Here is a 25316-nt window from a genome sequence, read left to right as displayed (position 1 = left end):
TAATCTTTGTGTCAAACAAGAATAAGATATTTTCCATCATGCGAGTCTCAAAAAAGGTATTTATATCAAGAATTTGTAAAAAGAAGTAAAAGTTTGGAGTACATATAGGCCCTGTTTGGTAAAAAATTGGCCTATAGGCCAATTTTGGCTTATTTGACCACTATAAATTGTTTGATTTAGTTAAAATATCAATATAAATGTTTGGTTAATTAATTTTTTGCAACTCCAAAAGGCTAAAATTCAAAAAGCTACTTTAAGCAACTTTTTCAATTAGCTTTTTGAGAAAAGAAATTATACCAAACAGCTATCAGCTAACAGCTAATTTACCAAACACTCTTCTACAATCAGCTAATGTTATCAACCATTCATACCCTTTAATTAACACAATCAACTAACAGCTAACAGCTAACAGCCATTTTACCAAACAGAGCCATAGTATTTTCCTAAACGAAATATAGACTGGAAAATTATATGTATTCAATTTTGGTATCTTTAAGATTCATTCGTTACAAAATAAAAACATGTATGAACAAACAAACACCTATCTCCTCGAACAAAGATTTCCATGTTTTAACATTTAATCTTCAGGAAATGAATGGCGTATCGTATGCAGTTGGAGAGCTGGACTTACATCAGAAATTTCAAGGGCTCTGGATCTCAATAGTTTGCCGCCATTTCTCCAGTTTGTCGGTCAACCCTAGCATGAACGTACGATAATCAGGTCCACCACTGACCATTTATTCGGTCAAAATTAGACTACGTAAAACATGGAGGAGTAACAATCACGGTAAGTAATGAAAAAATACCTTGGGTATGAATGTACAGCAGTTATCTGTCTAGCACCTTTTCCACCGACAAGGGTTCAGAGCTAAGGAGTCTTTCAGCCTCATCATTTGCCTCTGCTTGGAGTCTCCATTTCTGCAACAGGGGATACAACGTAACAAAAGTTTCATTTAGAAGGAGATCAGAGATACCAAATTGAAGCATGTGCTCCATCTCAACTAAAAGCCTAAGCTGGTAGTTGGATTGCACATTAATGATTATATGCTCAACAAAATGTGCTACAAGTTGGTAAAATGATAAAATGAAATGAGGAATACTTCTTCAAGCTTTTCAAGCTCCATGATTTGTTGTATCTGATCAGCAATACTTTCCTGCACATGAGCAGAACGCAATAAGCAAAGGATGGAAATATCAGGCAATGCTGCAAGATGTAACTATATATATTTATTGAAACATCAATAGAGCCCCGAGTTTGTACAACTATAAGCCAATACCCAAAAAGAAATGAAAGACCCTTTTCTTTTCTGACAAGTGACAATAGGCCTTTGGTGTTTAATGAAGCGGCGAAGGTAAAAAGATCCTTACCACATTGCTTGCTGCTTCGGCAGCAAGAACATCAGAATCCAACTCTACCTCGATTTCAATCATCGAAGATATCTAAAATGCATATACGGTAAGAATGGATAAGTCAAAAGTTATCAAATTATCATTCAGTAGTGTCAGTAACATACCCTTGCATAGCTTTCAATTAATTCTATCCTCCTCTTAAGGGAACTTTCCAAGCTTTCGCGCACCCTTTTCACTCTGCTTTTCCGAGCACTAAAGAGGAATGTTTCCAATGGTTTTACCAGAAAAGTATTTGATAATTTATTCAACAAATGAATTCGTACTGTACAGTCCTTTACCTGTAAGAAGGTTCTCCAACAGCAGAAATTTTGTTCTCCAACTGGCACATGCGAGCCAACATCCAAACCTATATAGTAATCACTAAGAGATATAAAACAAATCGTAAAAGCAGTGGACACACTAAGGCGAAAGAACAGATGCCAAAGAATTTGATGAAATCTTTAGTTATTCACAATAATTTCGCAATCTTGTGATTTCACAATTTGAATCAATTTATATAGTGATTTATGGATTTATTTCCGCCAATGAACAACCATCACTGGTTACGGTATTAAGTTATTAACTGGTGGAGTTTAATTCAGAATTACTGCACTTGTCACTGCAAGACAGTTCAAATCAATACAAGCCAAACTAATTTGACAGCTAATTTACAAAATCAATATTATTAAGTCCAAGTTTAACACATTCAACAAAAGGAAACAAATTATTAGAGAAAGTACCTCATTTTCAGCAGTTCCTTTCAATTCCTTTATCCGAGATTGGAGCACATCATACTGTGATAAAAGTTGTTGCCTGATCGCCATACTATCAACAAATCTTTGAGGAAGCTGCCGCCAGAAGAAAATTGAATATCTGTTACTAGGCAGTATAAGAACATTTTGAGATATTCAACTTATAATTTGCAGTATTTGATGCAACATAGAGCATAAAGAATTAATTGGTATTCTAGATTATTTCTTGACAGATCAACCATTGCTATGTTTATTAGAGAAGAATTTAGAAGTGCTTATTCTAGTCTTAAAACAAGATGGATCATTAAGGAAACAAATAATCTCTAGCTGCCTTTCTAGATGAGTTGATACACAGTAGATTTTAGATGATCAGAAAATGTGTTACCTTGCTTAACTGTGGAAGTACTAGATTGTTTAGAGTGGCCCCAACTGCAATCAAGGAAACTGCAGCAACTGAAATTAACTGAGGCAAGTTGGGATCTATCATCCCAGAGGCAGCATCTCCAGTGGCAAATACAGCAACAAGTGGGAAGATTAGAGAGGGGTTTAGTAAAGATGTGCCTTTATCTTTCTCGGGGGCTCTTAGCAATGGTGATTCTCGGCCATCTACATGGTTTGTCAGGCACATAGGTTCTCCAGCATAGAAGCTTGAGTCCTTTGGACTAAATTTAAAGGGACCCATCTCTCTATAAACATTTGATGGTGCTGCTAGAGCAATGGTCACTCTCTCCCCTTCTTGAGCAGGAAGGTCAACTGTCTCAGTAGCAAATCTGTGTGTTCGTGCCATTCCAGATGGGGTCTCCACCTGAGTTGAAAACATATAAAATTGGTTTCAGGTAAGTTTATACAAAACTAAGAGAAGTATTATGTCTGAGGATGCCAACAAACCAGTCTAAATTGGAAGATGCATTTAAAATTTAAATGATAAATGAAAATGAAGAGCCTTCAGTGAAAGTTGTGTTAAAAGCAAAAATAATACAACTAGAGATGTTTGAAAAATCACTTGAGGAGAAAACGAATGATCGTAATGGGGCATTACACAGAAAAGCCTTAAGAATTATCCATTAAATTAGGGGGGAAAAAGAAAAAAGAGCAGCAGTTTGATTAACTGGTTTTGTTACTTTTGTACAAAACAAGAAACCACAACATTACAAACACCACAGTTTAGGAGAAAAGGTTGTCAGAGTACCGACTCAGGACTGTATGCTGTAATTTATAGTGATATGTACAGCATAATTAGTTAAATCTATGACTAACTGACAGATAATATATCACATCTAATATTCTAACACACAACAAAAGAATTAATTATAAAAGTTGAAAAGATAAAAAGGTACCACAATGGAGTGAACAGCAGCTGGAATGTCTTGCTTAATTTGCAGGAATTTTAGCCCTCGTTTCCATGCAGGTACACCCATGCTGCGTTCGGCAGGATGAGATCCTTAGAAAAAGTGAATATCCCAGGATCAACACCATACACACTAGGGTAAATAGGATGGAGCAAGAACAACAAATACTCCGTAAAAGAATATATGGAGCAGCTCCAGTAATACAAACTGAATAGTTCTGCAATCTTCACATCTGTCTAGACACTAAACCTAGAACTTCAGCTATGTAAGTAACTATAAGTACATCGCTGAAATTTGACAGGAGGAATTAATAGTAAAAGTAAATGCAACTAAAGAAACCCAACCTGATTTCTTCCGACTCTATGCGAAGTATATTGCCTGAAACAAGCTCATACTGGTAGCGGCACTTGTAACAGGATGCAATCTGCAGAAGCACATTCTTGTGTTACAGAGTGGAAGGGAAAATAAACAAAGAGAATACAGCTTTCTTATATGGTTGCACACAAAGGCATCTTGATTGTCGTGTAATTTTTCGTAATCCCACAAATAGGTGAAATGGCAACCATCAAAAGATATTACACGACAGCTTAACCTAAGAGCATATTGGCATTCTCTGTAAAAGTTTGCCAATATAGCAAGTAAATAGCCATGCTGGTGGAGTTCTAATGCAAACTACAAAAAACATGCTTCAAGTATATCAGCAAATAGCCTAACCTCACACTTACAGATGGACTGGAATCATCAGAAAACAATTGCATATAACCTAAATATATTCATTTTAGGGGGTAAGTAACATAATGGAACAACTTCTAGATACTTTCATAACTTGTAAAGTACGTGTATATATTAAGATTAAATTCTTAATAAATAAGGGCCCCTGTATTGCCTTATTTTTATGCACCTTCAGGTTGCATGCAAACCTTAACAGACACAAAAATGGAAACTGAACTTCAAAAGTCAGATTTCAAATATGAAGGTCTGTAATCAAGCTAAGCATTTTAAAGATCATGACTGCAAATAGATTTACAATTCATTAAGCTCTTAAGTGCCTGCCTGGATACCATGTTGTGGCTGAGCAACAGTTACAGCAACCCTGCAACTTGGACATTTCACAACCTTACCAAAAGGGACCTGCATAAATTCTTGGAGATTAGTTTAGAGGAAGAGGAAGCCAATATTGCTATCAAGACAATCAGAAAACATACCTATTCTAGTTATGGTACACAGAAAAGCTCTAGTAAACTGAGATTCATGGTAATAAAAAGCAACAAGAGATTCAAAATCATACCTCTTCCCCAGGAGAAACTCCCACTCGACAGACCTTAGCTATCATTTTAAGTGCATCTGAGACCCTCAACAATGCTGCAAGGCCGAGGACTAATATTGTGTAGGTATTCACATCCGGCCTTGACCACTTCCATTTCTCAAAGGACAGACCTTTCTGATTAACATCTGTGCATTAAATTGAATTTTGACAATGAAATTAAATCAATTATGAAGAGCTAAAACCTATGCATATATAGTAAGCAATCAGTGGACAAAAGAAATACATGGAGTATATATAGCAAACAATCAGTGAACAATAGAAATCGCATATATTGTCCAACACCAAAAAAAATTCATGACAATCAATATTTCTTCCAATGTCATTAATAGTCACAGGTTTGAAGGTCACCATAAGGTTAGCAAATGAGAGTTTAGTAAAGCTCATAAGAGCAAACTGGAGGAGTGCAAACAATACCCTACTCTTACACATTGAACTCAAGCCTTTTGATTCAGTAAAGGATAATTCGGCAGCAGAAATAAACTCCAACTGCTATACTAGTTTGATTTGAAAATAAAACTTGGAAATGAATGGAAAACAAGCTATTGCACAAGGAAGCAAGTGTGCGTGTGTTATTGTGTATATATATATTAGTAACCGTGTGTGTGTGAGTTATACCAGGATCAAAGGAGGAGCGCATAGCTTGGAAAACAGAGAGAGCCAAGTCAGCATTGCTACGATCAAGCGCGGCAGATATGATCAAGGAGCAATCGGAAGAGCTTACGGTGCCGCCGCTCCTCAGAGTCGACTCCGCAATGATGTTGAGAACTTCGTTGGCATCCGCGGCGGTGGAGACTCGGCGTAGCAATTCGTCGTCCAACAGCCGCGACGCCTCACTGTCATTAGCCGCCTCACTCAAAGCAGCTCTGGTCTTAAAGCTGCAAAAACTGTTGCGAGAACAGCAGGATAACGCACGGTTACCGGGAAGGCGGCGGCGGAAGAAGAGATAGAAGAGAGCACCGGTGCCTGTGACGGAGAATCTCTGAGGGAAACAGGAGAGACAAGCAGGGGAGCTCAACTTGATACTCATATGTAATGTAACGTCTTGAATATTAGCATACAATACAGTAATCAACCACTGCAAATTTTATAATTTTTTTTGTTGAAAAATGGGGATAGAAGCAGTTGGGAGAGGGTGATTCTGTGTTTGTGTAAGGGAGGGAGGGTTTCTTACAGATTAGGAACGAGAGGTGGCTGTTGGTCCGGCTCGGATTTTGGACTGTAGTCTGTTATATCTGTAGGAGAGATGAGATAGAAGCAGGGAAACTTTGGGATAAAATACAAAAATAGCAAAATCAATAATTGGAGGTGCGGGGAATCGAACCCCGTGCCTCTCGCATGCGAAGCGAGCGCTCTACCATATGAGCTACACCCCCTTGACGATTCAGGAAAACTTTACAATTTATAATAATCTGCTTCCATTACTACTTGATTAATGGAAAAATCAGCTTGGAGGTGCGGGGAATCGAACCCCGTGCCTCTCGCATGCGAAGCGAGCGCTCTACCATATGAGCTACACCCCCTTGTTGATACTCTCCTGCATCATATTATATTAGTAACCTAATTCATGCCATCAACGAAATCACAAACTAATACAGAAATTAGGATATTAATATAAATCAATTAAAGCATGTCACGACAATAGGTAAAAAATGAATTCATATAATATTCCTAGTAAAATTATCAAAACGAGCCTAACCTGCCGTTTAGCCTGGTTTTTAGACGAGCTAGGTTGGAGAAATCTTCAACCCAGCCCGTTTAATCCATGAAGATATCCAGGTTATACTCGTTCGCCAGTATGGACTCTACAAGGAATTAATGAAAATCTTTCACTTGGGATCAAAAACATCAATCCCATGAACAACTCGGTAAGGATCGGTCCTTCACTTGGTGATCGTTCGCGAGTCGAACTTGCTCTCTTGCCACGCCTTTCACTTCCTTCCCCAACGTTCAGTGGAACGTGAGGCAATCGCTCTTTTGAGTGAGGAGGAATAGTACGGGAATGGCGGTTCTCAAACGAGTGAATCCTTCCTCTCCCTATTGGTCGAGCTACTCCATTCCTCTATAAATAAAAATAGGCTAGAATGCTTCTGGGGCCATTCGAGCATATCTAAATAGATACTATGTTTCCATATGGATCCCTACGCCGTTACATTCCATTTAGGATCATAACCCCAATTAGGTTCTAATGCATCACTTACTACACTGTAAAGAAGAAAACAATGAAATGACTATACAATAATACATGGTCACTTCATTTCAACCAAAGAATCAAACAGGAGTTCACAGTAGAAGTTTCAAGCTAAAAGGAATAATGTTGCACTGCGGTAACAATGCGTATTAAACTACTACTGCTACTACGAAGCAACAAGCACTACTCTTTTTCCCTTCTGTGAAACTCGTGATCCAACCCGTTGTGGATAAAACAAGGTTTGATATCTCATTTGCCAAGAAGACCTCTTGCCCATGGCACAATGGTCTGGCTATGGCTACCTCCATTTCTTCTTGGAGCATTAGTGTGTTGTTGAGAAAAGTTCTTCATCCTTTGTTCCTTCATATTTGCAAACAGCGAATCCAATGTCTGTGGCTTCGGCTTTGTAACCGGCCTGACTTTCTGCTGCAGCTGCTGTTGCTGCACAAACAGACAACAAGAATAGTTCGACTTAGCGTTTTTCTAAACGTCTGCCCCTGTCAAAACATAGAAAGAGGAGTACCTTAATAGCACTGAAGCCGCCTTTATTTGTGATATTTCTCTGAGTCTGTGGAGCAGCAACCCTACACAAACAATAAACAACAATTGGTGTGAAGGAAGATGTGTTACCATAAAGCCATGTGATCTCTGCCCTCCAAAATATCCTTGGAATTGATCCTTGAACACAAATAATGGTATGGAAAAGAGATGTATAGAGCAGCAAATCAAAATATGGATATCAACAATACTGTTGCAACCATTATTTGCTACTTTGAAGTGATATCACAAGAGCTGTTAGGTGGCTGAAAAAACTGATAAATATGCAGGACCCATGTCAGCTCTTGGATACTGTTGAGAACTAAAACGGCAAGTATCAAGGCAAGATGACATGCTAATTGCCATATGCCCATGTGACCTGCTTAACTCCTGTCCCACACTTCTATCAGGAGAAGATCATATCCATGGTGGTTACACAGCTGAACGGCATCTAGACTCATGAAATGCAAATTCATGATATGATTGCACAACTCTACCACAAAGCCACATGAAAAGGTCTATATGGGCTTGAAACCACAAACCCAACCTCCAAAAAAAAACCCAAATATCAGATAATTTCTGTACACTCCATTCATTTCTGCAAGACAGACAAATTTAGTATGATCCATTTCAATTTTGGAAAGACAACTGTTGGTGACAAAAAGACCATGCATGATGTGTTTAGCAGTTTACCGCATGCCAGCTCCTACAAAACCTGTACTTAATTCTAAACTCCCTCCATCCTTGATGAGAGCCAATTCCAATCCTTACAACATTACTCCAAAATAGAATTATAAATTTCCACCCTCTTTGATGTGATCCAATCCCAATCACTGTATACGAAGTTAGGAGCTCCATAGATCTAAAAACAGATTCACACTTCAAACATGATTAACAAACCATGCCTCCTCCTAATAGGATCTCAATTCACTGTAAAACTATACATTTGGATGCAATAATCAAACACCACAAATTTCAACTTGTGCATTATGCCAAGGCCAACGAGGAGTTCCCATAATAGCATGCATTTAGACTAGTAATAAGCAGAAACACATGTCAAAGTCATCAACAATAAAGAACTGCATTTTACCTGGCACAACAGAGAAGATACCTCTTTAACTTAAAGGTAGGTGCATAATCCACACTACAAACTACAGTATCCTAATATAATGTTCTATATAAACACTACACCTCAAACATACCTCTGTCCATTCATATTCACTACCCTGCCTCGGCTGAAGCCTCTATTGTGAATAGGAGCAGCTGCAACTTTTCTAGCGGCCTGAGCTACCAAAGGAAAGTGGTTGCCTTGAAAACTTGATCTCCTTTGAGCAAGAGCTCCCTATACAGCAATCACATAAATAAATAAATAAATAAATAAATAAATAAATAAATAAATAAATAAATAAGTAAAAGTAAAAATAAAAAATCAGCATATGCAAATGCCAAAAAAAAAAAACAAAAACAAAAACAAAAGCTTTCACCTTAACTCCACCCCATAATCAACTTAGACAATGGCACAAACAACTCTCTTTAATTAGCATACCTGTCTAAGAGAGGATCTTGTTTCCATAAACCTCTGGAACTTGGCAGATTTATCATGAGAAGCATTATTAGAAAACTTTTGGTTTCTATTCTGCACATGTGCAAAAGAAGTGTTCAAAATAAGATTTTAAAGAGCAAAAGAGAATCCTTCTATGACTGAACTGTATAAAATAGTAAATATACTTACTGGAACTCCTGGCTTCTTAGCTTTAAAAGAATTATTTTTGGACATTTTGATGATATCATCTGTGAACACCAGAGTTATCAGTAAGAAGTTAACAAGGAAAGGGGAAAATGCAAGTGAATGGAGATTCACTATTGCAAATATGGAAAAAAACAAAACAAAAACAAAAGTGCTACCTAATGTCATATCCATTTTCTTCTCAGTGAGAGCAATTGCCTCCTTTGTTAGTGGTTTGGCTGCCATCTAAGACCCAAAAAAAAAAAAAAAAAGGCGTGTCAAGAGATATATGGACATTCAAAACATGGTGTCCTACAGTCTATACAGCTCTATGAAACAAGAACTACTTTTAAGCATTCAAAATGCATTAATCCACTGATAGAAGCAAGAAAACCACCTAAAATACATTTAAAAATAGGGAAAAGCTTTATAATTTCTTTAATCAATCTGATTAATCCTCTGCAGAAACATACTACCCAAGGTTTCCCAGCCATGTACGGAGTACCACAGAACAGTTAAAATCCAAAAACTTTACCATGCTTTTTAAAAAAAAAAAAACAATTTAGAGCTTCAAAAAGGCTTGTTTTGGACTGAAAGGCCGATAAAATTAACTAGACCAAACAATAATTAACAGCGAGAAATTTCCAATGAAAATGAAACACAAATTTTGCGATGAATTAAAGATTCCGTAGTAAAAGCACCTTAAAACAATGACAATGTTGAGACGAAAAGAACCGTCCGGAGATTTTAGTGATGCTTAATAGGTTAGGGTTAGGGTTAGGAGTTTGAAGAGACGAAGGAAGCAAGGAAGAGAATGGAAAACGTGATATAATGCTTGCCCCAAATGGTTGACTGATTGCGAAGACTTTAAAGTCTGAAAATCTGAGTTGGGAAATTTTGCTATTATTTTCCTATTTACATCTACATTTTAGTATAAATTTATTTGTATTAAAGTAAAATACGGAAAAATAGTTAAATTCTTAAATTTTAAAAAGTTATAAATGGTCAATTATTCATGAATAAAATTGATAATACTTACGTGGGAAGTCACAAATTAAAAAAGAAAAAAAATAATAAAATAAAATATATATTGATTACTAGTGACTGGTTTAAGAAAGAGGTTGATGGTCATGATTGTCAAAATCTTTAAAAAAAAAAAAAAAGTTTGGTTGTCGTCAAGATGTTGAGATGGTACACTTAGAAATATTGGATTAAGGATTTAAGGATATAACAATATCCATTTTGCATCATATATAAGGAATTCCTTGATCAATTCTATGCTGATGAGAGACTCTAATGGAGAATAGTCTACCACTAGGACCCTGCTGAGTAGACTCTAATGGAGAATAGTCTACCATTAGGACCCTGCTGAGTAGTAGTCAGTAGAAACGTATCCTGACTACTACATACCGAGGTCCTCAAGTATTATCAAAGAAGAATTTAAGTCTTGATCATCCTGATGATGTTTTCAGTTTTCATTAGTATTATCAAAGAAGAATTTAAGTCTTGATCATCTTGATGATGTTTTCAGTTTAAGAAGAATTTAAGTCTTGATCATCTTGATGATGTTTTCAATTTTCAAATGATCGGCAATCATGCTGCACATACCAGGTTGTAGCGAGTGGCTACATACACCGCCTCTGTCCATTGTAGATATTTTGGCTGATGATTTAATCAATTGATTTTATCCTTTCAAAAAGGAAAAGTATATATAAAAATCATATAAATATAGAAGATGTATGATTTATAATATGTTTTCTATTTGAACTATTTTTTACAATTAATTATATTTCATTGTTTTGTTATTAATATTTTTTTTATCGCATTTTGTAGTATTTTAATTTTTTAGATTTACAATTTATGAATGCATTTGATGCGGTTATTTATTATTTTGTATTTAAGAAAGCACCTACATTTTATTTTTATTTTTCTTTATAACTATTACTTGTGAATTTTATTCCAAGTTATAATATTAGTATTTTTGTCTTATCATGTCATGCGCCTATAAAATGATAGTATCGCATTCTTGATCTGTGTTGTGCCACAAAAACTTGTATAATGACCGCCAACACCAATATACAAGCACTTTGAATTTTTGGCAAACCTAAAATCGCTTAGATACGTCTATCATAATTTAAAAATATAGCCACAGTTCTCCAGAAAGCAGTTTAAACTAAAATCAGGCAGATCAGAGCAGCTGTAAAATGTTTTGTTGCAAGCAATAGTTCAAATTTTCAGCAACAGTTTTACAGAGAAATGTTGCTCCTCAATCAAAAAGAAAGAACAGAAAACATTATTTCTCATAACTTAGATCATTCACACTTGGTGTGGATTGAAGAGAAAAAAAAAAAACGCAATGTTCAGTCATATATCCACTTCTCTGCATTGCTTGTGTAACTGACCAACTCTTCAGGCTTGAACCATAGCCCAATTTCATCCTTTGCAGTCTCAGGCCCATCACTCCCATGGATGATATTCCTACACAGAGTTAATGACAATTAACAGGCAAGAAAACCAATGATTTAACAGAAATGGTGATTATTGAATAATTAGTGATATACCTTCCAACTATAACAGCCAAGTCACCTCTAATAGTTCCAGGTTCTGATTTCTGTGGATCTGTGGCCCCAATAAGCTTCCTACCATATCTAATCACTCCTTCACCTTCCCACACCTACAACAGTAATCATGTTTATGTTCAAAACCCGAATCCTTTCTACTGAACCAGTATACGGAACTCGGGAGTAAAGAGAATATTCGTTTTACCATTGCCACAACAGGACCAGAGCTAAGAAAATTGCATAGACCGCTGAAGAAAGGTCTGTCCTTGAGATCATGATAGTGCCTTTGAGCAAAGACTTTCGAAGGTACCATAATTTTGATTGCAACAAGCTTGAATCCCTTGCGCTCAAAACGGGATATGATCTCTGATACCTGAAAGATAATTCATTTAGAATCCACAGCAACAGACATAATAAGATGCATAAATGTGTGATTTTTATTACATGCCAATTAAATACACAGGTTTCTTCCTTCCTCTTATGTCTTATGTGAAACTACAATATGCATACTTCCATAAGCAATTTACTAATATCATACCAGTCCTCTTTGCACTCCATCAGGCTTGATGGCAATGAAGGTACGCTCCATCTTCAAGAACACACGTTATCATTGTCAATCCTTGAAATAATGAAGAGAACATGCAGAATGATTCTGAAAATAGAGTTACCTCAGCAGCATGTGCATCTTTCTCCTGGATCATGTAAGCTAAAAAACAAAAGCACCCGAGTAGATAAGTGTTCAAAATATAACTATAGTCTATACATTAACTATGATGACCAAGAAAGCAAACAAAAAAAAAAAAAAAAGACAAAATCTGTTTGGCGGAACCAAGTGGCTAGGAGACTGTTGGGCAAAGGCCTGGAGGGCCCAGTCTAATACCATGCCTCTAAGAATGTGGAAGTATAAGAAAATACAGTTGTACTTTCGTTACTCGTTATAACTTTTGACATAGACATAAACACCTCCCTGCATCAATGTGAAAAACACTATACTAACCTGCTGCAGGAAGGGCAAGGATTCCTGAAATCCAATTCCTGGAAGCATTTGCCGACTCTGCCCTACCATGCAAGAGGGAAGACGCAACTCCTCTGAGAGAAACAACAGACGCTGCACCTGCAGCTCGCCCTCCTGCAATTAATCCACATCAGGATTCAGGACTGCATTTACATTGTCCACGTTTTCAATTTTATACAAAACAAAAACAGTTTACCAAAGACAATAATTAGCACAAAATAGTCACTGAGCTCTCCCAGTTTTTATATGTGACGGCGGAGATCGTATGCTAGATACCGCATTACCTTTGATCTAGTTATGAAACAACTTCCCAGAAGAAAATGCGGAGGAGATCAGAGCGACACAGTTGGATTCCTTACGTAACCAGTAAATAATTTCAAATCAAGGACACTGTTCTAACTCACAGTTGGATTGCTACTTGCATAGATTATAGTAAAGTTTGAGCTCGGAAATCGATTTAGATTGGAATATAACAATAATGAATCGATTTAGAAGTAGAAAGTACCGGAGAAGGCACGAGAACTGTGCTTGGAATAGGCAGAGAGAAACCTTGCAGCGCAATGAGCAGATCTCGAAATCCGTGAATTCATCGTCAAAACTTTCCGATCAAAACTCCAAGGAAAAATCGGAAACTATAACCTCTTTTCCGAACCTCTGGTTCTTCAGGGAGCTTTGCTACAGAGAAATGGAGGTTTATAGTACGCAGATAAGCGCTAACGCTGCAGGCAAGGTTTGTAGTTTGTAGAAGTTTGTTGTCCATGGAGGTTTGGCCGGGTCAAACCGCAAGGTTCGAGCGGATATATAACTACCTCACGTACAATTCAGCGAATCGCTATAACTAACTTCCTGACTGAAGCGAATCATGTGCCATGTCAAAAATTGACGTAATGTTATAGTGTTATACCACTTTTTTTTTTTTTTTAATAACCTAAGCTTTTTGTAAACGTTTAAAAGGATATATTTTTATAGATTTTAAATAACTTTTACATAATATCTTTAGACTTTTATAAAAAGTATCAAATGGATCACTAAATTTTTTTGTATTTGTATAATTAGTTCACTGAATTTAAAAAGTGTGCAATTCAAACATTAAGCAAACAAAATATGTACAATTGAGACATTCTTCAATTTTCTGGTAGAATTCGATCATATTGCTTACATGGTATGTACTAAAAGTTGTCTTTTCCTCTATCATACTAGTTGAGAGTCAAGATTGAAATGCTGTTAATTCAAATTGCATTAAAAAAAAAAACAAAAAAAAATATTCTAATTGCACATATTTTACATGTTTGATGATTCAATTGCACATCTACACAAATGTGATAAGTCAATGGCCAATTTAACATTTTTTTCCTTACATTTATAAATCTTTAAAAAAAAAAAAAGTTTGTAAAAATAGTTAAAACTCTTTTTTTTTTTTTTAATACGATTAACTCTATTATAATATCTGTTGATTACAAACTTTTATTGATTTCAATTAATACTAATTATTTGTATTGTACTTTTTCTTTCAAAAACATTACTAATATATCATATATAGTTTTATAAAGCTCTATGGAGGTGTATGAGATATAAATAATTAAATATACATGAGGGGGCAAGCACCCAAAGTGATACTCCCTTAGTCCCATAATCAAAATAAAACGTGGGGATGAAATAAATATGTGGAAAAAAAAAAAAAGGTCATGTTGTAGAGCATCCTTAATAATATATTGTCAACAAAGAAAAAAATGCTCATTAACGTATCCGACTGGGTGATTTTGGTGCGCATGGCGCACCAAAAGCTACTTTTAAATTATTTGGTGGACCCACAATGAAAGCAAAAAAAAAAAAAAAAAAATCCTTGTACAAAGATCTCTCATATTCTCTCTCCTCCTTATCTCTCTTCCACCTCACATACCCAAAAAAAAAAAAAAAACACCCAAAAACCATCTATTAGGGATGCTCTAAGGCATCATCAATAGTGGGGGTTTTGGGGTGGTTTTTGAGGTGTCATGTATGAGAGAAAGGGGGGAGGGAAAGAGAAGAAGTAAAAAAAAAAAAAAATTAAAAAAAAAGTTTGATGCAAAATTTAAAAAAATAAATAAAAACAATACTGCCAGGCGCGCTAGTTGGCGCGTGCATACACGCGCCTAGCTGGCGCTGTGCAGCGCGGCTATCCTTTAATTTGGATGGGTCCCACAGTATGATAAAAATCTCATTCTTACAGGGTGATCTTTGATTTTCTCTCTCCTCCAACTAAGCAACATTTGCCTAAAAAAAAGGTAAAAATTTCACTAATGTGGATGCTCTAAGAGCATCTATATCAGTAGATATTAGGAGGATAATGTCAGATTCATTCTCTTGAGTTGGGATAACATCAAGTGTGGAGAAGAAATAAAGGTGGGAAGATTTCTCCTGCAAATTAGGGGATAATGACAGAAAAGTAGAAAAAAAAAATAAGGAACATCACTACTGTGCGCGTTTCACGCACAGCAGCCAGCCCACACAGGCGCGTCGTGGCCGAACGGCACGCCTGACACTTCTGTTTTTTTTAATTTTTTTTTTGTTTTTTAGTTTTGATTTTTTTTTTCCTCCCCTTCCCCCTTCTCTTTCCTAATCACTCTTACATTATCCTCCTATTCTCCTCAACCATTGTGGATGCTCTAAGCATTTGAAGCTCTCAAAAGCCACACCAACATAATGATATATCCTAGCACGACCAGCACATGACGATACATACACTAGTAGCCTTAATGTGTGAGGAGTTCAACGAGCAACCAATTAGACAATCCACTCATATCAAGTTATAAAAAGTTGTGTGATATATGAAATAATGTGTGAGACTGTTTTATTGTGAAATAGATGTATAATATATATTTTTATGAATATATAAAAATATTATATTTTAGTTAAAAATTATTACATATTTTTTCCTAAAACCGTTTCATACAAGATTTATTCTAACAAATAAATATGGGATTACCTATTATTTGGAGTAGATTGCTAAAAATGATTGAGTTCAATAATATGCATATTTATTTAGAATAAGAGAATAATTCCTATTACTTTAATTTGCTACTATTATTAGTTGGCTAGGAATTATATAAAGCATTTGAGTTGCATTGCATAATTCAACCATTTCCTCCTTTCAATAATCATTAGTTCTAGAATTGAGATTCAACCTTTTGAAAGAATAATCATTACTTCAATTCATTTTGTGCTACACTCCAATTTAATCTTAGCATACAAGGATTTTATGAAATCCAAAATCACTACCAATATTATGTGACATTTAGTTCATAGAATATACTAAGAATGGAATGTTATTTATGGAATAGGTCTATTTTATTATTTGGTTTGAATTTTACCGCAAAGAATAGAATTCTACAAAATTAGCTATTCTATTTGTCATTGAATAGACATTCCTAAGGCCCCCTAAGTATTAGATGTCCCCCTTGGTATTAGATATTCTTAACCCGAAAAGAATATATTTTTATTTATTAATCCAAAAATATCCCTATAAACCTTTATAAATACATATATACTCTCAAACCTCTTTTAAACTCTTACGGTCAAGTTGTCATCTTCCACTGTCACACACACACACACACACACACACACACACACACACACACACACACACACACACACACACACACACACACACACACACACACACACACACACACACACACACACACACACACACACACACACACATATATATATATATATATATATATATATATATATATATATATATATATATATACTAGTTTTTTACGCGCATTGCGCGATTGGGATAATGCCCAATGTTTTATTTATTTTTTTAAATACGTATTTCAAAGTATATCAAGACAAGATTATATTGGAATTGTTCATGCATAGATAATTGAATGTTAAATTTGCGTATTTAAATAGGCAATTTTAAGTTTACAAATGCAAGATAATATAGTCAAGATTGATTATAATTGTCAATAAAATAATTGTATAGGTATGGTTGAAACCAAATACGGGACATAAGGGAGGACAAATAAAAATTAGGGCATAAATATTAAATATATACTAATATTGAAGAGCTAACTGCTGATTGCCAAACAAGGACATTGCGAGATCGTTTCCCACTTCAATTTGTTGTGTGATTTAAATACTCTTTTTTTGTCAATAAATCTCCCAAGTAGTTAATATGATTGATTTAATTATATTTTTTAATTTTTTTAAAACAATTATTATTATTATTATTATTATTATTATTATTATTATTATTATTATTATTATTATTATTATTATATGTATACCCTTAGGTCATTTTACATGTTAATCTAAACATCTAATTTTTTCAAATATCTTTTTACCAATCATTGATATAATTCGCTAGTCAAATTCGCTAATATAATCCGCTAACGCTAACCGCTAACCGCTAACAGCTGATTGTCAAACAAGGACATTGTGAGGTAGTTCTCATTTCAATTTGTTGTGTGATTTGAATACTTTCTTTGTCAACAAATTTCTCGAGTAGTCAATATGATTGACTTTATTAATTATATTTTTTTAATTTTTTCATGGTATTAATAAAATACTTGGTAAATTAATATATAGCATTATTTTGTATTATAACTTTGATATTTAATTAAAAAATAGTGCACAAAAAAGATAATAGACAATGTAGTGAATATAATCAATTAATGAATTTGTACATTGGAGAAATATAAAGACAATATAACTAATAAAATTATTTCTCTTAACTAAATTATTGATAATGAATAATTTTTTTTAATAAAGACGTTGTAGGGACAATGTAGCGACTATAATCAATTGATAAATTTGAATGTAAAGAATTTTTATATTGGAGAAAAATAAATACAATATAATTAATCAAACTATTTTCTCTTATTTAATTTATTGATAATGAATAATTTTTTTGAATAAAGACATTGTAGACACATAATTCTAAATTAAAGAAATGCATATGTATTATTTTTTGTCGTAGCTACTAAATTATTATTTCTACAAATTTAATAAGAGCGAATAATGTTAGGCCCTTAACTGGAACAAAAAAAATGTCGGTACTAATTATTTTTTAAAATGAATGGTTCATATTATTTTGATTTTAGTATCTTTTAATGATTTTTCTTATTTACCCTCTATTATATTATTTTCTTCCCTTAAATAACCCTAAATTCCGTTAGTTTAAACTTTAGTAACGGAATATTCCGTTAACTATTTATTATTCTTAACATACTCTTAATTTATATAAGGTCTTAGGTTCGAACCTCATCCCAAGTATAGTTGGCATAATTGTTAAACATATATTATGAATTATGGATATGTTAAAATGTATTAAAAATATATATAATATAAAATTTAACATAAACTTTGTTCAAATAATTAACTCGACTAAATATATAGCATTCAAAGATTATAAATCAGGAACTACTTTAAAATCATTTGATTTTCTTGAATTTTTTATTAAAAAAAAAAAGAAGAAATTTAGGTTAAGTTTTTTTTTTTTTTGTTTAATTAATCTTCTTCTGATTATTTAGAACAAAACTTAATATTTCAATTACGCTTTTGCATGATTGGAATGATTTAGGTCATTATGGTATTAATATTTTTTGTATTTTTTTATAATTGTACAATTGTACATTACTTTACAAATATTATTGATACTGCTAATTATACGTAAGCAATATGAAATAACTCGAGACCAATTAAAGCAAGTAAACGTCTTTATTGATCACGGTAGAGGCCCTAAGTACAATCTACTTGGTTGCCCTGAGTACCGACTGACTGCGGTCGGGATTCTCTAACAACAACCTATTGATCGTCCAAAAGCCCCCTACACTGTAGCTACTGTGGGTATTTATAGCCGCTATGCCGGGGACAGGATTCCAGCCGTTCGGCATGTTCTCCACGTAGCCACCACGTGTCATCCTCCCGGGTGCCCTGTCTGTCGTCGTAGAGAGTCGCCACGTGTCTTTCGTCAGCTCTCTCGCCAAAGGGCTACCGCTCGGCGGTCGACACCGTCGCTCGGGCAACTCCCGGTCGGCCCCCAACCGGGTTCTTCACACGAAGCCCGACCTGTTACCTGCAAAGACAAAGAGAAAAAGACAAAGGCTTCTCGGTCGTGGTGAAGCTATGTCGGTCGGGATATTCCCTACCAAGAGCCCCCCAGCCCGGGCCTTTTTGATCGTCCGGTAAAAAATGGGCCGGGATGAAGAAGCCCAACCGTCGGCCGCTAAACCGACCGGCAAGCTGTCATTCTCTTCTCCGCCACGCGTCGGCCACTGCCGGCCTCTGCGACTGCAACCGTTGCCTCGGAATCAGCGCTGGTCGTGTCACGCAAGTGGATGATTTTCCCGCCCAAACGCCCTCCTATAAATAGGCCCTTGAGGCCTCCATTTGGACTTTCCTCAATCCACTGAAGCAGTCGGTACCCTCAGAGAGTCCCGAGCAGAGCACCTTAACAAGGCAGTCGAGCAAGGAAACCTTCAAGCTTTCAACCGCAAAGTTCCTCCATTCGGTAAATTCTCAACTCCTCCCGTTACTTTGCGCCTTCATTTATAAGTAGAGCTGATAGGCCAACTAACCGTCCCGGACGTCTCAAGTCCCTTACTAACCCCGACCGACCTGTAGGTAGATCGAAATGACGGATTCTGACAGCCAGAACGCCTCGATTGCGGACTATGACGAGGAGGTCGAGTACCTCAGCGAGGAGGTGGACATCATGTCCTACTCCCCAGAGGTCGAACAACGACCACAACCCACTCCCGACCAAGCCCCCGAGCCAGCAGGGTCGTCAAGCTCGTCAGGGACCTCGGGGTCGAGCTCCAGCGGGTCGGGGAGCGAAGAAACGTCCCCGAGCGGACGGACACTCCCGGACGAAGGCGCTAGGGAAACGCCCACGAGGGTAATAGGGGATTACCCTCGAGCCGAGCATGAGGGCGGAGACCGGACCAACGAGGCCGAAGGGGACGAAGAGGACCCGACCGGGCCGGCGCCGACGGGCGGGGACGGGTTTGCGTTCCTCAATAGCGAGAGCGTTGAAGGCCAGAAGTGCTTGCTGACAAAAGGAGAAGCAAGCAAAATTGCGGCAACTCTTGTTGGTCGGGTCGAATTCGATACCAGCAGACAACTCGGAAATATCATCGAGCGGCACCAAGGGAAATGGATCGGGCTGCATTACGATTCGCTAATGGCCCCGATCACATTCCCCTTTTCCAGCCTTCTTACAGCATTCTTGGGCTACTACCAAGTTATGCCCGGGCAGATTTGCCCGAACGCGCACCGAATAATCGCGTGCTTCCCCCAGATCTGCCGTCGACATGACGTGGCCTGCACCATGGAACTCTTCAACTTTGCCTACCAAGTGAAGGTCACTACAAAAAAACGCGGAAATAACGACCGATTTAACGACGGATGCATTCCGTTGCTAATTTAGTGACGGAATAGCGACAACTTAGTGACCGATTTTAATTTTTTTGTGAAATAGAACTATAGCGACGGACTAGCGACGGATTGGCGACGGGTATTGCGACGGAAAATTGTTGTCGTTAAATACGTAGCTATTATTAGCGGGAATTTTTGGCGCAAAACTTAGAGAGAGATTAGCGACGGATTAGCGACGGTAATTTCGCGGGTTAATTTCTTATTTTTAATAGCTACAGAGTAGCGACGGCAATTAAGATCCGTCGCCAAACGTTTGAGGGGCATGTATCCTGGTTCAAGTCTAGCGACGGATATCCGTATCCGTCGCTAAAATTTGTACGGGTTTAGACATCCTAGCGACGGATGGTTAAATCCGTCGCTAAGCTTTCTAATATAGTTTTTGGATATCATTTATTTAGCGACGGACCGACAAATCCGTCGCTAAGTTGCCTACATGGTTTTTCGAATTATTTCCTTAGCGACGGACTGTTATGTCCGTCGTTAAAGTTTTGAACCAATTTTTTTTTTAAAGGGTTCTTAGCGACGGATTTGCTAATCCGTCGCTAGGAGTAGGAGACTAGTAAATATAAGACCTTATTTTTAATAAAATATAGCGAGGGAAATTATTATCCGTCGCTGGGTTTCATAAAGTTTAGTCCTAACTCCTAAGGGTTTTGGAATCTCTTACTCACGCTTAGACCTATTCTCTCACAGTCTCACGCTCTCGAACGTCGACCTTTCAGCAGTGCAAGCACGTTGACCCTCCGGCGACTGGTATCTATTTCCAGAATGTCGACCCTCCGGCGAACAGCAGGTATCTATTTCCAGTCCTATTCGTCCAGATTGTGTTATGCAATTATCTATTTCTAGATTGTAGATATTGATATTGATGATCTTATCAGGAATTTTATAGGGACAAGAAAAGGGTTAACAAAAATCGACTGCTTTATTATCTTACCCATTCACTTCTTCCTATTCTGGAAAAGATTAACCAAGAACAACGCATTGAGTTGGAGATAGAAGATAACATATCAGGTGAAAACTCCCGCATTTACCTTGTGCATATTTGTTTTTGAATCTAGTCTTAAGCTCTATGTTAAATAGGAAAAGAGAACTTGGGGGAAGTCCAGATAAAGCAGGCTGCAGTGGGCCCCAAGAAGTTATATTGCTGGTAAATTGACCATTACTCTCTTTGTGGTCCATGGTCTAAATTGAGCAGTTATATTGCTGCAGTGCATATTTGTTTTTGAATCTTTTGTTATTGTCTACTGTCTAAATTGCTCTCTTTGTGGTCCATGGAATTGAACGTGGAGCAGCAGTAGCTGCTTAAACTGTTCTAATTGCCAATTTTGAAGTTAATTAATCTCTCCTAATTGTGTGTGTGTGTATATATATTGAAGTTAATTGTGTGTGTGCGTATTTCCAGATTGTAGTTGCCAATTTTGATGTTAATTGAAGTCAATTATTCCTAAACATTTGTAGTTGCCAATTTTCTTCCTCCCTAGAGGGCAGCAATAATGGCAGAAGAAGTGCAACTAGGTCTAGAAGAAGCCCCTTAAATCAACCAATGAATGATATTCCACCTGACTAACAACCTTGCATTCAGAGATATTGAACTCTTTAAAGTCAAAACAATGGTTAATTTCTTTCTTTCCACAGATCCAGCATTCTAGCATCTTAAATCAAGGTCAAGCAAACAACAGTTTTGGTCATTTTGATGTCTTTAATGACTTCTTTTAAGGAACAAGTGTAATCAGGGCCAATCAAATAAATAAAAAGTAAAAGTTTAAAAACATAAGACTTTAGAGTTAAGAAGATTAGAGCTATACTTGGATCAAAATATTCATCCTTGATCCAATCGTCTGTCGTCTCCCCCACTTCTATTGCTAATCTATCTACTGCTTTTACAGACAACCCTTTTCTTTCTTATCTTCAGCTATGATCATTTATCAATGTGAAAAACCAGGTAAAAAATAGGGCAACGTACACCAGATTATATAATAGGGTGGTTCATTTCTTGGTTTGTATATATATGTTTTTTTTTGCGTAAAAATGAACAATGGCTACTCTGATCTTTTATTTATGGACTACTACTGTCTATTTTTATAGGTTTGCTTTAAACGCATGATGCTACTATCCTGCATACTTTCCCTTCGTTTTAAATGTTTTTTTTTTTTAAATATGAGGATGTTTTAGTTAAGATGTGATCCACCCAAATTCTTTTATTTGTTAAGATGTGATCATTTGGCTGTTGAGCAGGAAATGCCTTTTAGGTTGTTTAACTCAAACACGTTTGAGATATGCATTTGAGCTTGAGTTCAAAATTTTTGATTTATAACTCAAATATTAAACTCAAAATTTATTTTTATTTTATTTTACATTTTTTGAGGTGGGGGTGTACCAAAACGCACAATTGGATTAATTTTGGAAAATCAATATAGTCGGAGGACCATTGTTAAGTAGAATCTGTCGTTGTTTGCTTGTGTTATGGATTAACGAGAAGGGTGTAAGGAGCTGATACTTTCTTTGTAGAGTAACTAACAAAAGGAGCAGCTTTTTTAGGGCAGGAGTAGTTTACTGTCTATTTTTCTGCTTGATGAATTCTACTTATTTCTAAGCAATTGCTTTACTATCTTTATCTATGCTTGATGTTGTTTTGCATCACCAAAAAATATATTGCATTTTGGGATGCAATGGCCGGCCAAAAAGAAAATATGAAATTTCTAAACGTCCATCCCACTGTTCCACGGTTCAGGATCCATCTAATGTGATACATTCGACCGTTCTAAGCCAGGCTGTTGTCACATGTAGCGGAATACAATTAAACTCACCTCGTTGATTAAGAGTACGTTGTTGATATTGGTTTTAGACTTTCAAGTGCAGGCATTATTTTGCATAGAAAATTCAACTTTTTGTGTAGTGTAAATTCGTTTACTTCTGTTAACCTGATGCTATGTTAACACAAAAATCAGGGTTTGGCTCACTTGATTAATTCATGCCTGGCCTATAAAATAGTGGGAGGCAAATCCTACATGCTCTTTACATGTTTCCAATTTGTCTTTTTAGTGTGATTTCTGCCTTTCTTCTTTGCTCTGTATATGGTTTTGTTTTGCATAATGTTTCTTTTCATCCACTCTTAATATCTAGTCATTGCAATCTCTTATGTTTATGGCTACAAAACGGATTGAAAAGAAATGGAGGCTTGTTTAAAATTAAACAATTAGAATTTGTGATTAAGATCTACAGTTGCATTTTAGAATTCTTTACTTCTGGAATGTATAAATCCTCCACCACCTGCTCAATGGAATTAAAGAAACAGAAAACAGAGTCCTCTTTATATGATTGTTAAGATTGTTAAGGTAAATTCATGATATGTTTTTTAAAATAGTGTGGTTCATTCTTGAAGCTTGAAGCTTGAAGCTAGAATGTTATTTAATTTATGTTAGTAACTTTGTCCAATGCATCTTATGGATGATATTGCATATATTTGATAAATTTGTAATTTGTAATGTTACAGAAATTTTACAAGTGGGACGACACCATTAACAGTCAAGTACGGAGAGCGTTTTTAACACAAGCAAGCACACGCTATACAGATATGGTCTCTAGGATCAAGAAGAATCGGATTTCATCTGGGAAGCCAGATTTTGTACATGAAGATACATGGCGCATTTGGGAGACATACTGGGATAGGCCTGAAGTGAAAGCTAAATCTGAACAGCAACGCAAAAATAGGATGAGTGAGGTAGCAGGACCTGGTACGGGATGTTCTCGACATACCGGAGGATCTAGATCATCTATTGAGCACTTTCACACACTGGTAATACATTTAACATAAAAATTTATTAGTTGTATATATTTTACGGATTTAAGCATCATTTAATTCTTTGTGCTTGTTTAATAGCGGGAAACACTTCAAAAGGAGCCTGATCTGTTTGAGTGCTTTAAGCATACGCACCAAAAGAAAGATGGTACGTTCGTTGATGAGAGGTCAAAGAGAATCGCTGTAAGTATAACCTAACAACCGTATATTGTTAAATTGATAAAATTCAAATATGCCTTTATATATTTGTCTTATTTTGTATATGTTTTTAATTGTAGGACGAAATACAAGTACGGCGTGATGTTGCAATGCAAGAGGCGGAAGGGTCAACTGAGACACCAGTTATAGACATGTCACAGATGTATGTGGATGTTGTTGGTGGGGTAAAAAAACAGCGTATCTATGGCTTAGGGTCCAAGTCATCTACATTAGTCAGCAGGAATAGCTGTAGTTCATCTGCTACTTCACAATTTCAACAAGAGGCAATGAAGGATATGGTGAACCAACAGTTAGATACCATGCGAGTTGAGATGGAAGCTAAACTACAAGCTGAAAGAACTCAAATGCAGGTTCAAATGCAAGCTGAAAGAACTCAAATGCAGGTTCAAATGCAAGCTGAAAGAACTCAAATGCAGGTTCAATTGCAAGCTCAAATTGCAAGTTTGATGGATGAGTTGCGTCGCAATGGCATGTTATCCAATCCAAGTACTCAAGCTCAACATTCGGCTAATCCAAATGATGAAACCTTAGGAGATGATTAGATTATGTTTATTAATATATTTGGTACTGGTTCTAATGATGTAACATTATACTACAACACTTTTGTTGTTGTTATTCACTTTGAATGCTTTTTAATATAGTATATTTTATAATTATATTATTCAAGTACTATATTATAGGTTTAATGCATGTTTCTGATATTAATTAGCGGGTATAATTGTTTTATTAATTTTCAAAATTTAGGGACGGACAAATTTGGTAGTAATGTAACGAAATAGCAACTGAAAAATCCGTAGTTAAATTTAGCGACGGATATTTCTGTCACTAAGTTGTAGTTAAATTAAATTCAATTCAAATAATAATAAAAGAATAGCGACGGATAATTTCCGTCGTTAATATAACGACGGACGGTAGCGACGGTCACGTCCGTCGCTATATTTAGCGACGGAAAAATCCGTAGCTAAGTCGTTGTAAATCTCGTCGCCGGAGCATAGTAGTAGCAATTTAACGACGGAATTG

At 36.2% G+C, this 25316-nt stretch overlaps 3 protein-coding genes, 1 long non-coding RNA gene and 2 other non-coding genes across 8 annotated transcripts; 1 reads left to right on the top strand and 5 right to left on the bottom strand.

Moving 5' to 3' along the window:
• Positions 1-455: 455 nt before the first annotated feature.
• LOC109165676 lies at positions 456-6089 on the bottom strand. Of its 2 annotated transcripts, none has more exons than XM_019314543.1 (13): positions 5433-6089; positions 4779-4942; positions 4544-4621; positions 3835-3914; positions 3479-3560; positions 2527-2946; positions 2130-2237; positions 1689-1756; positions 1515-1602; positions 1369-1440; positions 1101-1154; positions 807-918; positions 456-729 (listed from the first exon to the last, which is right to left on the bottom strand). In XM_019314543.1, the coding sequence occupies exons 1-12, from the start codon at positions 5842-5844 to the stop codon at positions 829-831; spliced, it is 1716 nt and encodes a 571-aa protein (XP_019170088.1). In that variant the 5' UTR covers positions 5845-6089; the 3' UTR covers positions 456-729; positions 807-828. The 2 variants fall into 2 exon arrangements, with proteins under 2 accessions (XP_019170088.1, XP_019170087.1); XM_019314542.1 differs by having other exon boundaries at positions 456-697; positions 5433-6088.
• Positions 4859-7548, top strand: LOC109165679. The gene is made up of 3 exons (XR_002051581.1): positions 4859-5090; positions 7107-7108; positions 7537-7548. It is a non-coding gene; the product is annotated as an uncharacterized LOC109165679 (long non-coding RNA).
• TRNAA-CGC lies at positions 6118-6190 on the bottom strand. Its single transcript has one exon. It is a non-coding gene; the product is annotated as a tRNA-Ala (tRNA).
• TRNAA-CGC lies at positions 6265-6337 on the bottom strand. The gene has a single exon. It is a non-coding gene; the product is annotated as a tRNA-Ala (tRNA).
• LOC109165678 lies at positions 7043-10122 on the bottom strand. 2 transcript variants are annotated; one of them, XM_019314545.1, is made up of 7 exons: positions 9970-10121; positions 9448-9514; positions 9275-9333; positions 9089-9178; positions 8745-8884; positions 7529-7589; positions 7043-7446 (listed from the first exon to the last, which is right to left on the bottom strand). In XM_019314545.1, exons 2-7 carry the CDS (start codon positions 9512-9514, stop codon positions 7255-7257), a joined length of 609 nt encoding a protein of 202 aa, XP_019170090.1. In that variant the 5' UTR covers positions 9970-10121; the 3' UTR covers positions 7043-7254. The 2 variants fall into 2 exon arrangements, with proteins under 2 accessions (XP_019170090.1, XP_019170091.1); XM_019314546.1 differs by lacking the exon at positions 9448-9514 and having other exon boundaries at positions 9970-10122.
• Positions 10123-11459: 1337 nt separating this feature from the next.
• LOC109165677 (nucleoside diphosphate kinase 3-like) lies at positions 11460-13672 on the bottom strand. Its single transcript, XM_019314544.1, has 7 exons — positions 13350-13672; positions 12827-12958; positions 12498-12535; positions 12368-12418; positions 12035-12202; positions 11830-11942; positions 11460-11746 (listed from the first exon to the last, which is right to left on the bottom strand). The coding sequence occupies exons 1-7, from the start codon at positions 13432-13434 to the stop codon at positions 11629-11631; spliced, it is 705 nt and encodes a 234-aa protein (XP_019170089.1). The 5' UTR covers positions 13435-13672; the 3' UTR covers positions 11460-11628.
• Positions 13673-25316: the final 11644 nt, after the last annotated feature.

Source organism: Ipomoea nil, unplaced genomic scaffold (assembly GCF_001879475.1).
Source record: "Ipomoea nil cultivar Tokyo-kokei standard unplaced genomic scaffold, Asagao_1.1 scaffold3069, whole genome shotgun sequence".
Lineage (NCBI taxonomy): Eukaryota > Viridiplantae > Streptophyta > Magnoliopsida > Solanales > Convolvulaceae > Ipomoea > Ipomoea nil.
This window is presented reverse-complemented; position numbering and strand designations above follow the sequence as displayed.

What these genes read in the sequence shown, in the direction of transcription:
- LOC109165676 (XM_019314543.1), bottom strand. Translation starts at nt 5,844, where the DNA reads ATGAGTATCAAGTTGAGCTCCCCTGCTTGTCTCTCCTGTTTCCCTCAG. An exon ending in GTTGGAGAACCTTCTTACAG is followed by an intron (nt 1,603 to 1,688) that starts GTAAAGGACTGT and finishes ATTCCTCTTTAG; the next exon opens with TGCTCGGAAAAGCAGAGTGA. An exon ending in AGCTTGAAAAGCTTGAAGAA is followed by an intron (nt 919 to 1,100) that starts GTATTCCTCATT and finishes CCCCTGTTGCAG; the next exon opens with AAATGGAGACTCCAAGCAGA.
- LOC109165678 (XM_019314545.1), bottom strand. Translation starts at nt 9,514, where the DNA reads ATGGCAGCCAAACCACTAACAAAGGAGGCAATTGCTCTCACTGAGAAG. An exon ending in CAAGATCCTCTCTTAGACAG is followed by an intron (nt 8,885 to 9,088) that starts GTATGCTAATTA and finishes ATTGCTGTATAG; the next exon opens with GGAGCTCTTGCTCAAAGGAG. An exon ending in GTGAATATGAATGGACAGAG is followed by an intron (nt 7,590 to 8,744) that starts GTATGTTTGAGG and finishes TTGTTTGTGTAG; the next exon opens with GGTTGCTGCTCCACAGACTC.
- LOC109165677 (XM_019314544.1), bottom strand. Translation starts at nt 13,434, where the DNA reads ATGAATTCACGGATTTCGAGATCTGCTCATTGCGCTGCAAGGTTTCTC. An exon ending in CCTTGCCCTTCCTGCAGCAG is followed by an intron (nt 12,536 to 12,826) that starts GTTAGTATAGTG and finishes TTTGTTTTTTAG; the next exon opens with CTTACATGATCCAGGAGAAA. An exon ending in AAGATGCACATGCTGCTGAG is followed by an intron (nt 12,419 to 12,497) that starts GTAACTCTATTT and finishes GTGTTCTTGAAG; the next exon opens with ATGGAGCGTACCTTCATTGC.